Genomic DNA, 14070 nt, shown 5'->3' on the forward strand with positions numbered 1-14070 from the left:
GTGCAGTTCAAATCAAAGGGTGAGCGATTATTCTAACTTCACTACTTGGACCCTGAATTTTCCCTGCCATGTCTCCGTTTTTTATTCTTATTGTCAGATGATCAACATATGCAATGTTAGGCAGCAGTTGACTCTGCCAGTGTAATCTACTTTCCTTTAAATTCATGGACATAATCCAGATGAAGAATGATGGTGAATGACTGACAGGAAAGATGGAGGTTGCATTTCAGATGTGAATAATGAAAAGAATGGATATCAAAATAAGGATAATCTTTCATGGAATTTATCCATTTTATGCTACTGAATTTCCATTCTGTATCATTTGCATTCACTTTTGCACACCTTGAATTAACTGCCAAATGCACTTGCAGTGGAGATATCTCCGGTACACAAAAGGAGCGAATTGGATGGACTACAGCCATGATAAGGTTTATTAATTTTGGTATTCTGATTGAAATAAGTTGTCGCCTTATGTCCTGGCCTTAGAAGATTTTAAGACAGTATTATTTCTTGCTCACACTCTACCCCTGCCCTGTATGAGACTGTTTAATAACCAGGAAGGAGCTTTATGCAAAACCACAACTTTGACATCTGCTTCTCTCTTATTTTTTCATTCAGTTAAGTTGTCGTTCATTCATTCATTCACTGATTATTGCTCCCCAGCCCGTTTCCTCAGGCACCCCCTGGAGACCTTCGCCTCGCCATCCCAAGAGGTAGCTTAATCTAGAATGCAAAAAGGATTTATCGGTGCTTTCTCTATAGATCTACAAGCTTCTTGTTGCAGCCATAAAGGAATGAGAGGAAGAATTAGCCTGTGTGTTTGTGTGGCTCTGCTCCAGTAAATATTTTGATGCATCTGCTGCCAGCACTGGTCTGAGGGAATCTACCTAGCATTTAAATTTTGATGGCGAGCTGTTTTGAATAATAAGAGTGCAGCCGGCTGTGAGTCAGTGCATGTGTGTTGACTGAAGGGGGGAAAAAAATCTAAAAGCTTAATGCCTGCTGAACGCTGAGCTGCAGTGCTTTGCTTTTGCCACCACCACCACTCCTTCTCCTCCTCCTCCTCCTCCTCTTTCTAGTAGATATTCCAAACTGATTTTTTTTTGTCTTGCTCACTGAAGGGGAGGAACAAAAAAATATAGCCCCTCACCCAAGTAGCAGTTGCAATGGGTGCTGTAATGGGCACGTTCTCTTCTCTGCAAACCAAACAAAGAAGACCCTCGAGAGGTAAGGACCCTTCCCCCTCCTCCTTTCCCCCAGGTGTTATTAGTGAGGATTCAATGTTACCCCTTTTCCTTTAGAAACCGAGGGGATTAAAAAAAAAAAAAAAGACCGAAGCATGTGCCACTTGCAACTAACACAGCGAACGCCGATCGTTTGGAGGAAATTTGCAGCAAACGATGAAAGCTAGCATGCGTCTCTCTCTATCTCTCTCTTTCTGTGTATGCCTGTTTCTGTGTTAGGAGCTGCAGAAGGAAGAAAGGGGGTAGTTTCCTTGGGGTCTTCGTTGTGGTTGTTCGGAAGAGGGAAGGTGTGCCTAAAATGTTGTAAAGCCAGCATACAAACATGTGTAAGGCGGAGAACTAGAGAGGTAGCCAGCTGGGCAGAGCAGTTGCAGAAGAAACCTGTTTACTCTGGGTCCCATGCTGTGTGTGGTTCCTGAGGGGTAGTATCAACATAGGAAAAGAAAAAGAAAAAAAAATCAGCATTTACCAGCTGCCTTTGAGGATCACTTAAAAAAAAAAAGGAATAAGACATTACTTCTGAAAAAGATGTGTAAGAAATGCTGCCGGTGGATGTCAAATGTTTGCCTTTTTTGGAGAGGGAGGGAGAGAAGGAGTGATAGATTTGCGGAGCAGCGGAAGTGAGAGAGCAGTCAGGCAAGCAAGATTTTAAGCTTTCTCTCTCACACCCCAATCCTTTTTCAAATCCTGAAATTGGCGAGATTTGTATATAGCATGCTAATATTCTGTGTTAACTGTGCACTGTTTAGGATAGGGTGGCTTTTTTTTTAGCCCTGTTTCCTTACTGGTATTAACCCCAGAGTTACTGGGGTTTCTTACTGGTAAGTAAGGAAACTTACTGTTTCCTTACTGGTATTAACCCCAGAGTTGAAGAGAATTGGGGAATCCAAAGTTGGGAGGCTCACTAAGGAGTAAGATGAAAGAAAACAAGTTGGACAAGATAATTTTGTTTTGTTTTCTAAATCAACTTTATGTACTCAGTTCTCTCACACTGGCTCTAGAAACAGCATAAAAATGCAAATGCTCCATGGACAGGACCATAGAGTTGTGGGTAGCTTTTTAAAAGTAAGGTTTCTTTTTATGGGAGAAGATCAGTTCCATAATGGCAGAGATGGGAGAACCAGTTTGTAGATCCACACTCATTGTGGAGTGATGGAATAAAGTGTGATGGAAGTATGATGACTAAAAAGGTCAACTTTTCCCCAGTCAGAAATCCTTTTATAGATTTTGGCAGCCATCCTTCCCACAATTTCCTATATCCCACTGAAATCACCAGGATTTAAGTGGCTTATAGGTATCCATGGTTGCTGTCCATATTTTTTTTTCATAGATACTAGTGTGAAGGCAATTGCTAAGAAATACTTAAGAGTATCTCAATCCACATGTTAAACCTGTTGAGGTGATAGAAGTACTTTAGAATTTAGCTGAGCTTTACTGAAATAAATTCACTTGGTATATACATAATATTTTGCATAAATTTACTAATCTTTGATACTAAAGACCCAAGTTAAAAATAAGAAGTGCTGTTTATTTTTCTGCATGCAGGCTACCATTCTGATTTAACCTGAAATAGTGGAGAATTTATTCAGAGTCACTTTGAGTTTGCAGTTTCCTGCTTCCACCATTTTACAACAGGTGGTCCTATGGGGAAGAAGGGAACAGCTTGAAATGGCTGGTGACTAGATTACTTTATTAATATTTATTAATTATAAATATTTGACTTGGGGGTAGTGATTCTCTTTCAGCTACAAGTATCACCAATACTTTCCCTTAAAGTCTTTATTTAGCAGTGTTCTTGGAGATGCAGTTTTAAGGCTGAAAATAATGCTGGGCTTTCCTGAAGTCTGGGTAATTATTGTTTGTTGGTTTTTAAGTTCCTAAATAGATACTTTGCTCTGGTCTCCAAAAGGGGTAAGTCAGGATCTGTGGATTTTTATCTCCTTTCCTTACATTTTTCTAAGGTGGCCAAGTTACCTTTCCTTGCTCCATGACTTTAAAGAAGTCAAAATGTTATGCAAGCAATGCAAGTCTGCCTCTTGTCCTTATCCAAATAGGAGCGGTGATGCTTGATTGGGAAATAAACTGCAATAGCCTAGCTATGTTCCCATGTGGCATGACCCCTCTTAACATAGGAATAGTCATGAAGTTCTACATGTCCTGCATGAAGTTGTTGGTTACAGTAGAAGTAGGGGAAGGAGAGCCCTCACCTGCTTTCAAACACTTTATGGCAAGACCTCCATGGAGATGATAAGGAGTCGCTCTTAGACTTCATGTAAGTGGAAGGACTGATGGAATGAAATGGGGGCTTTTCCTTCAGCAGTCAACAAAATTGAAGCCAATTGGCAGATTCTAGAAATCATCAAGGAGAACAGTTTGCATGAACTAAGCAAGGAAGTAGTATCACTCTCTACTTTCAGACTGCTGCTTCACACTGTGGAGAACAACTAACGATGATATGTTAAATCTTAGCTGCAGTTTCTCAGGAAGCCCCTGCTGAGAAAATATTTCATTTTGTTTCCTGCTGCAAAAATATAAAAACACCAGTGAGCTATGGCATTCCATAAATCCCATATACTCACTTGTCTATGGCAGTTATAATGTTCTGGAGGCCTTAGCGACTGATTGACTGTAATGAATGTCAGGTTTCCCTTTTACATGAATAGTGAATGCGGGGAGAGGAAACTACAATCAAATCTATTCTTCTTAATCCCCTGCACAATCTACATGTGGTAGCAGATGCCATTACATTGTTGTGCAGAAAGAACTTTATATTAAGTCCCCAATCAACAACCCATTATAGATGATGGCAATTTTGAAGATTTTAAGTGGGAACATCCCAAAATTGTTTTGTTGCAAAGGCAAGGCATTGTTCATGGTAAGAATTTACTCCTATCTCTTTAGTTTTCAGTGTACAAGAAAAACCACATAACTTCTTAAACTTTTCTTGTTCAGCCTGCTACCTATACTAGAAGCTTTTGCTAAGGTTTGCTTTCAGAAGTTAGTGTGTGTAGGTGTGTGTAGGTACCCAGAAACAACTTATGGAAGCAAATATAAAACCCTCAAATTACGACCACAATTGAACCCAAAATTTTATGTTGTTAAGTGAAAAATTTGTAAAATGGAGTTTTGCTCCATTTTATAACTTTTCTTGCTCCATTTAAATGAGCCACTGCAGTTGTGAAATTAGTAACCCGGTTGTTAAGTGAATCTGGCTTCCCCATTGACTTTGCTTGTCAAAAGGTGGCAAAAATGTTCACATGACCCTGGGACATTGCAGCCATCATAAATAAGTTGTCAACCATCCAAATGTAAATTACATGACCATGGGGATGCTGCAATGGTCATAAGCATGAAAAAAAAAATTCAATGCCTTTTCAATGCCGTTGTAACTTTTAATGGTCAATAAACAAACTGTTGTAAGTAGAGAACTACCTGTATCTATCCAAACACCTACAGTCATATGCATGCATGTAGACATACTCACAGATATGCTACTTTTTAAGTGTTGGATAGTCAATGATAAATTGAACCCCACTGCTACATTTCTGAACAATTTCATTGGTCCAAAGCACACAGACACAATTGTTTATGCATTATTTCCAATTTTTCCTGTAATTTATCAGAACATTGTAAATTCTATACTTAGTTTTGATAAGAGGTTATGAGTTGAAAGGTTGGATCAGATGAAGCAATAAAATTATCTACCTCTAAATATTATCTGCTGTATAATGTAACAGCATGTAGCTATTCTATCCTTGTACATATCAACTTATTTACAGTAGTTTAGGGTATATAAATGTGACTACAGACATGACAATTCAAATGTGAAATACAGATGTATAAATTATCTTTCACCCAAGGTGAAAATGCAGTTCAGAAATCTCAGGAAATATGGATTTAATAGCTGGAAGACATTAAAACCATTTTCTCCAATTTAGAAAGTTGATCTTACTCTTATTATTTGACAATCGTTATATATATATTTTTTTTGAGAATTCTGTTTTGCAGTTAAAATAACAAGGAGAATGTGGGTAGTTTAAAGCCTAGGGAAACCTATGTTTTCTAGTACACCTGAAAGCACTTTGGGCCCTTGTAGAAATTTACTACTTAATGGCTTTGATTAAACATAAAACTGCCCTTCCCAAAAGATAACTCTTGAGATTTTCTTTCCCCAAATCCTCTCTAGTTTGCATAGTTCTCCTAATCTTTATTAGCCGGCTGAAATCACTTGGCTGCAACCACTTAGCATTTCTATCTTAGAAGAATTTATATAGAATCCAAAGGTGCTTGGGAAATAAAGATGATGCTGTAACTGGTTCTTTGCTTTATATTATATCAGTTTTACATGTATTTAATTAATATTAAAAATAGAAGTTAGTATACACTTATACTGAACCAAAGCCAATACATTGTTAACACACTATGTGCACCAACCTAAAAATGGAGACAGGTCTAGGCCAGTCTAAATAATGCCACATCTGAAGAAAATGTTCCACAAATTATCAGAACTCAGAAAAGGGACATTTATAATGAGAAAGATTTTATAATGACTTCATGTACTTTGGCTTCTTTTCAAGCCAAATCCTAGCCCAGTTGTCTAATGGAAGTCAAAATACATATTTAAGCAGAAAGGGCCAATGTCTGTCTATGTTTTGGTGGATATACACATTTTGTTGTATATGTGAGATTTAAAGGCACCCAATTTTCATTTCTTGGCAGGATTCGCATATTGTGTAAAATTATTAAATTGTTGGTTTCCAGCTTAATGTGACATAGGAATTTATCCATTATAGTTTACCAATAACATTATGTATGAACTATGTCATTATGGCTTATTCAATAAACAAGTGTTTAAAGTATCTCTGTTTATTGTTATATGTAACTGAAGCTTGGTACCTGATAACAACAGCAGTATCACATTGTTATACACTTTAGAGAGACGTTATTTGATAGTTATGTATTATGTGTGCACATTCATATAGTAATCTGAACTCTTTAAAATCAATCCCTACTGATGAGAACTCCTCCATAACAGTAAAGTCCTTCATTTCATTCTTATGAAAACAATAAGTATGAATGATACATATGAATAATAAATTTATTATTCATACTTATTGTTCTGTTGAGTGGCTCTCTTCAATCAAAAATTTTCTGTCATCTGGATAAAATTATGCAGAAATCATTGAACTATAAAACTAAATCTTGGGTATTGTATACTTGTCGGTAGGTGGGCTGATTTTAAATGATGCTCAGTTTAAATTAATTCATGGTTCTGCATAACAAGAAATGTTGTCAGATTGCACTTGTCACCATTGCTGTTACAGTGTCAGACTTGTAAAATCGTGCAATATTTGCAATTAGAATTTGTAAATCAAATAATACTTGACTTTTATATGATAAACAAGGGGAAAAAAAGGAGTATACTGGCAAGCAGTTGGTGAGTTTGAAGAAATGGGATGTTTGTAAAATTTTGACTGATGGAGATGAATGGAACCAGTCATTGTGATTATCAGTCTCACCCATTACTTAGGAAGAAGTTAGACATAATATTGCTTTTAACTGATATTTAGAAAGTTCAATAAAATTATTCTTTTTGTTCCCCCATATCCTGTGTCAAAATAAATTACAACCATGCAGTTATGATTTCATTTCTTATCACTCATTAAGGATCAACACAAACACATACCTTGTCTGGCTGACAAACACAGGGCATTTTCATGAAATCGGCTTACTATACAACCAGGGCCAGACATAAAATTAATTTCAGGGCCTTGCAAAAGGTCAGCACAGTCAGGGCTAATCTCAGGAGAAATTATTTTGGGAATTTGTTGTGATATGAATTTAATAAATTATTATTTTCCAAGAAACATGCACTCTCCTCCTGGCCCCTGCCAGCTGACACTCCTTAGCCAAAGTGGGTGGGACTGGTAGAAGAACTGGGGATATATATTTACATGTTTTCTTTGGTTCTTTGGTTCCTCTTGTTCCTGATAGATGCAGCCAACTTCCCACAGAGGGGGAAGTCTTAGAAATAATCTGCTGTTTTCTTTCATTGCCTTTCTCCAATATTATATTGCAGCTGTTTTTCACATCATGATTGAGAACAACAAATAAGCATTATGTGCTCTCAACACTTCCAATGCACAAGCGCCTGAATTCAGAGAAAGTGAGATAGAAATGTTTATAGACCTGAATATCCAGTGAACCCCTCTATCTGAGCAATAATTCATATTTTTCCCATAAGCAAGAGGGGAACTGTAATACCAGTTGCACACTCTTATAACAGCAGTGTTTCTGGTACAGCAGTCTACTATTGCTGTTATATCAATTCCTTTTGATATTTCTTGGAAGCATTTCCTAATTGTTACTAAATAGCGCTTTAAGGACCTAATTTTGATCTTATTGTTCTTTATTCAAGTTTTTCTAATTAGCATTCACAAAATCAGATCTTTGTGATTTCCATAAAATATTTTAGACTGAAGAATACATACATATCCAAACTGAATGAATAAGAGGAGTTGGAAGAATCAAATGTATGGACTCTAATAAATTTGGAAGTGATTTTTTGTTCAAAGATGTCAAGCGTTACTTCTGACGATCACAGCTTTTTCAAAATGTGTGCAATACACAAGCATCCCAAAATCAGGAACTGAATCCTTCAAAGGGTATCAAACTATCTAGATTAGCACAATTTCTTTATCCAATTATTATAGCCTAATCTGTGTTAAGCATCAACTTTTCAGCCTTATCCATCTTGAAGCATGCAGGTGTCCAATAGAGTCATCTAGCCAGAGACAGTTCACTTGGCAAAAAAAAAATAAAAAGGGAAAATCAGTGTGTAAAATGTTCCTTATAGTTACAAAGTTGGAAAGGCACATTGTAATTTATTGCTTCATATCAGCTATCAAAGATTAAATCCTGTTGCAAAATGTTCAATTTAATAGGTGTCAAGTTATCAAATACTGAAATAAAGTGTTATGAGGCATCAAGTAGAAATAACAAACCAACATTTTGCAACTATTTAACCACTTCAAATTTCTGGCAAGTTTAATATCAATTTCAAAATTCATAATAATTGTTATTTTTAACATTAATTTCACTACTCTGGAAATGGAGTAGTCCATTTAAAAATGGAGCAGTTGCAGCCTTCAAGTCTAATCTTTGTGGCAGAGGAGATAGCATGCATTACAAGAAGCTGTTTCTCCAATATTAGCATCTGTTCTCAAATCAATGATCTGGGGACAGAAGCAGAGTTCTAGAAACTTTATCATGTACATCAATTCTGTGAGACCATCCAGTTGACATATTTAGCAAATATAATAAAATTTGCTCAGAGCAGCAGATATAATGAATAACAGAGAATAATACTTAAGTGTGGAATAGATCTTACTTCTTGCATTTTTTATAAAATTTTATTTTTCTGGTAGAGGCAACTTTTAGCCATAGCTTTGTTAAAGTTGATAGGGTCTTCCAGAAGTAAATTATTTTGGCCTCAGTCTAATCTGGAGATGGGCAAGTAGTCATTGCAGTTCCTAGTTTATTTAATAGGAAAACTATTGAGTACAAAAAGAAAGCCAGGCACTAGATAGTACAAAATAAACCCATAACCCTATATAGGGAAAGAAGGCAGCTTTAAGTCAAAAGGGTATAGAACTATCCTTTTATAGTTAGCATTCTGTTAAATCCAGAGGGAAAGAATGAGACCATCCAAGGAACAGACCTTTGACTGTGATTCCCTTTTTAAGTAGGCTTTCTGTTTGTTTAGAAGCACAATTTGTACTTGTGGGTGGGAATTCTTCTACCCACGGATTAAAAATGTATGAAAAGCAATTACTGGTGGAGTGTTCTAAAAAGGAAAAACTGGGGCAAGAAAGAGAGCACTAAGGAACAAAACCATAGAAGGGAAAGAAAAAGAGTTCCAGAAATGAGATTTGTAGTACTACTAGAAGTGGATTACAAAAATGTACTCTGGATAATAGCAGTAGGAGACAGAAATATAAGCTCCCATCTAGTTGTCTAGACTTTAACAGGCCTGGTCTGGTAGCTTGAAAGAGATGAAATTCAATTTTGAAACTACCCTTGTTTTTCTTATAGAGTTTAGATAATAAGAGTAGTGTTTGTAGCTCAGTCTTGGTGTCAAATTTAATTCAAAATCATGTTCTCAATATGAAGTGAAGTTGTAATAAAGAGACTGCTAATATATGTCCCTACACAACTTGGATTAGGGAGAAGAAAACGGAGGTTTTCTGATATGATTTCCACAAAACTAGATTCTTAAAAAGTCAGTGTAGAGAGCTGGCATAAATGCCATATGCAGCAATTCATTTCCCCTCCCCTTTTTAAATTCGTATATAACAAATTTCATATTTGTTTTATAATGTTAGTGTTTATAATTGATCGATAGTTTATCTTCCAAAAATTTCTGATTGCCTTTTCAAATATTTATTGTTTGTATAAAATCTATAGTCACATCTATCACTGTGTATCCAAGTAATTGATATATAGGCAGATTTATTAATCTTATTATTATTAATCTTTTTCATTTTAATAGTTTTTGATAATAGCATTCTTTTTTTTATTCTTGTTGGCAACCCAGAATTCCATCTGTATATAGATGAGCAGCCATTTATATTTGTTTAATAAATACAAATAAATTAATTCATCAATGATGACTTGCCTCAAGGAAAATGAGCTAGAGATAATTTTCTATATACACTCAAATTGCATATAACAGTAAAAAAACATGATGTATTGGCACCAAAATTCACATATAGGAATTCACATCTAACCACCTGTGGAAAATAATATATTTAGTCACAGAATATCCTGCCTATCCTTGGTATTGAAGTTGATGGAGTCCCTGAAATCTCACTGGACAGTTCTTAGATAGAGAAACCTTTCCAACTTGTACGGCCATGGCAAATCCGATGCTACCTCTACACTTAGAGGACCAGTAAGAGGATTCTAGCATTCAGATTCTAGGCTAGAATTGAATTCTAGCAATCCAATTTTAGGCCTCTAGAAATCCAGTATTCGGGACCTTGGACTGAGACTGAGGGGATAATAGAAAAGGTTGGATCTAAATTTCTGATTTTCCTTCTCCTGTAATCCTCTGCTGTCTGTCATATCTCTTTTTGCTATCACAACTATGATCCCCCCCACATTTCTTTTCATCCCCCACGGGGCCTCTCCCATTCTCCCTGGTGGTACCTAGTGTCTCTCTGCTATCTTGCCAAAGTTACTTCAGCAGCATGGACTGCAGAGATTGACTGCAGAGATTGCCCATCTCATCTCTCCATCTCCTGGTCTCCCTTTCTCTGTACTCTTATCCTCCATGCCTCTCAGTCAAGAGAGGCATGCTTACCTAAGCTATCAGGTTCCTTCTTCCTACCGGCAAAAAGAATGCCCAGGCAGCTGTCCTCTTCCCAAGGCCTTCCCTACTGTTGCCAGTACAGTTGCTGCTCTGCTCTGAGAGCTGGTCCAGGCCTAACTGAGTTGCAGTAAATAAAGGTGGGATAATAATAATAATCATCCAAATTGACTTGTAGAGATCTCTGAGGCCCAATGAAAAGAATGTCCAGATAGATTGGAGTCTTCATATTCAAGTCTAAAAGCAACAGAAGCAGTTGGTGATGGTGAAGTTAGAGTACCTTGACATTTGATGACCAATGATACTTAATTGCTCTCAAGCTGGGATACAGGAAATTGCTTTAGCCTTTCTTTTTAAACATTTAAAAATGCCTTTTTGAACAGTTGACAATAGAAACCTATTAAGAAAATTACATACAAATTATAAAAATTTCCACACTTTATCATTTAACAAAAAAATGTTCAAATGTTTTCAGGCTGGTTCAGGCAATAACTTTGCTTTAACAATGATGCTGTTAACTGACTTATGAGGATCTAAAAGTTGTTGATTTCAGAAAGCTTGCAAAATATAAAATGGAGTATTCAAAACTGAACATATGGCCAAAAAAGCTAAATTCCAGAAATTCCAAGTATAGTACTTTCTTTAAGAGTCTGGTCCACTGATCTTTTTTTTAAGTTCATTCCTGAATATTTTATAGTTCTTAATAGTAATTAAGGGATGTGGTGGCTCAGTGGCTAAGACATTGAGCTTGTCGATCGAAAGGTTGACAGCTCAGCGGTTCAAATCCTTAGTGCCGTGTAACAGGGTGAGCTCCCATTACTTGTCCCAGCTTCTGCCAACCTAGCAGTTCAAAAGCATGTAAAAAATGCAAGTAGAAAAATAGGGACCATCTTCGGTGGGAAGGTAACAGCCTTCTGTGCGCCTTTGGAGTTTAGTCATGCCAGCCACATGACCACATCTTTGGACAGTGCTGGCTCTTCAGTTTTGAAACAGAGATGAGCACTGCCTCCTAGAGTCAGGAACAACTAGCACATGTGTGCGAGAGGAACCTTTACCTTTTACCTTAATAATAATTAACCCTATTAGGACTTGGGCTACAATATTCTATCAGTGTAGGTAACATTGGGATAATCCACGGTATTTCAAGGTTCTTTATTATTTTAATGATACCTCTGGTTCATATTATATAAAAACCTAGCTCTCTAGATAAGTGTCTAATGCTGGGAATGATGAAAGGAAAGAGAAAAAGGAGATAAATATCAGCAAGATTCAGTTATGGTGGAATAAGTGCACCACTCAAGACCTGAAAGATTAGGTTAGGGGCAGCTTGTTCCTATTTTTCTGAAAAACTATCTATGTGGTCACAGTGAGTCAACACCAACTTGATGGCTCATAATCACCCCTGGATGAAAAATTATATTTGACTAATTATAGAACAATATTGCAAGCTTATGTTGCCAAATGCCCATGTTCTAATAATAAAATGTTTATTTCCTTATTAACAGTATTTGTTATTGCAAACTTTCAAAATATATAAATAGTTAATTAAAAAAACACATTTGCATACCTCACCAAATATTCTGTACTGTTAAATGTTGAATGATGAATGACATATTGTAGATATTTCATTAAGATGGGGAGAAGCTTGGGAGAAGCAGCCATCATTTGGGAAATATAGTGTTCAAGATATCTATAAAATGAAGTGTTTTTATATTTTATATATGTGGAAAGACTTGAGCAATAAAGAAGTGCAGAAATTATAGATGAAAAAATGGACTATTGATGACGTGATGGATTTAATTTAATTTAATTTAATTAATTAAATTTATATGCCGCCCCTCTCCGAAGACTCAGGGCAGCTGAGGTTCTACCCCACCTTGAATCAAACATGTTTGAGTAAGTTAATTGACTGAAACAGATAATTGCATAAGAAGCCTCATGATGTATTTACTTCCTTAAACGAAACCTTACTTTTTTCAAGACCAAGTGTAGAAAAAGGTTAAAAGATGCTACGACAGTAAATATGATGAAACCCAAGCTTTGTTTTTCATCTCCTACCAGTTTAAAACAAAATTATTTAAGAGTTAATAGAAAATGGTACCTATGATTTCAATAAAATATATTGGATGATGTGACATTTAAAAAGTCGATCTTGGATATATTGGCTGGAATTGTAACAAGATAAAGACTTTTGGTGGGTGGTATGTATATAATTAGATTTCATTGGTATCCTGCAATGCTTTTAGATACTTTGGAAGTTCTTTTAAATAATGTATTTTGATTCAATTTTTTTAAAAAAATGCACAGACAAATATAGACTTTCAAAAATGGTGATTGCAAATCATGTGGAGTTTTATAGATCCTGCTGGTTTTTTAACTGTGTCTGTAATTGTACTAAAAAAAAACCCAGTTATCTTGCTATATTGCAATTTACAAAGCAGTCAGATGCTCTATAGAACCAGCCAAGTCTGTAGCCCAATTGTCAGTACTCTCAATCAGTAGAAACTTTCAGATATTTTTCAAAGTCAGTCGCACATATACAACATTTCTCAAGGACAATTTTGCTTCTGGAGCATTGCAGTTCAAATGGAATGAACTACATTTATCATAGTATCCGACTTGTTGGCAGAAGGAATTGCCCCACTAACCTTAGCAGTGCAAGAATGCCGTAGACCTGATTATTGCTGAACATGAGACCCTAGACTGAGATTAAAATTCAGGAGTTCATCTAGTTTCATGAGAAATCTACCAAGGCAGATTAAACCTCTATTCCCCAATCTATTTTCAAATGGCCAGAAGCACACCTGTATTTTCTGAGGGCTTTTTCAGCAAGAAGAATCTGTACCTTTTTGAAAGTAGCTTCTCACCCTTCAGTGTTCCCAAGACATCAGCAGCATTTGAGAAGAGAGCTAGTTTGTTTCCAACTCAGCTGTAGGGTATTGCAAGTGTGTAAAGTTGAGGGGCTTTGTTTCGTGGAGATACTATGATGATCTCAGTTGGGAAGAATTTTCTCGCTTCTGAACTTCAGATCTTGTAAAGGAAATTTTAGCCTAATGGCTTGGCAGGCCTTCCTCAGTATTTTAGACATAATGAGTAGCACAAAATCAACAGTTTTTAAAAGATTAGGCTACTTAGATGCTCCTTGTCCTCTTCCTTCTCCTCCTTTTTTATTTTATATAGAATGTAGGTGAGGCTGTTTTATTACTATTGTATCTGCAACAGGTTGGGGGTCAGCCAATAATTTTTCATTCCTTGTCTCACCTTCCAAAACTGAGGACAATCAGGGATTGCCTTCAAACTGCCTCTGGAGAAACAGTGCTGTATGAAAGTGCCCCGCTTTAAGCTTCAGATTTGTGTGTGTGTGCTCTTCTGGTGTTATTATTAATACCAAACATGGATTTAAAAATTGAATAACTTCTATACTTTTAGGTGGAATAGAGTGATAAGACACTATTA

The 14070-nt window shown here is 36.3% G+C and overlaps 1 protein-coding gene across 3 annotated transcripts in view; it reads left to right on the forward strand.

Annotated features, from left to right (window-relative positions):
• The window catches only part of KCNIP1 (potassium voltage-gated channel interacting protein 1), a 567622-nt gene that overhangs the window by 213171 nt on the left and 340381 nt on the right, over positions 1–14070 (forward strand). For 2 of the 3 annotated variants that reach the window (XM_034405923.3, XM_034405937.3), the window contains exon 1: positions 817–1227. The exons of the other annotated variant lie outside the window; for it this stretch is intronic. In XM_034405923.3, the coding sequence (XP_034261814.1) occupies positions 1167–1227 (61 nt within the window). In that variant the 5' untranslated portion in view covers positions 817–1166. Of the gene's footprint in view, positions 1–816; positions 1228–14070 lie in introns of those variants that run through there. 3 annotated transcript variants of the gene reach the window in all.

Source organism: Pantherophis guttatus, chromosome 2 (assembly GCF_059756535.1).
Source record: "Pantherophis guttatus breed Tessera chromosome 2, ASM5975653v1, whole genome shotgun sequence".
In the NCBI taxonomy this organism is placed as follows: domain Eukaryota; kingdom Metazoa; phylum Chordata; class Lepidosauria; order Squamata; family Colubridae; genus Pantherophis; species Pantherophis guttatus.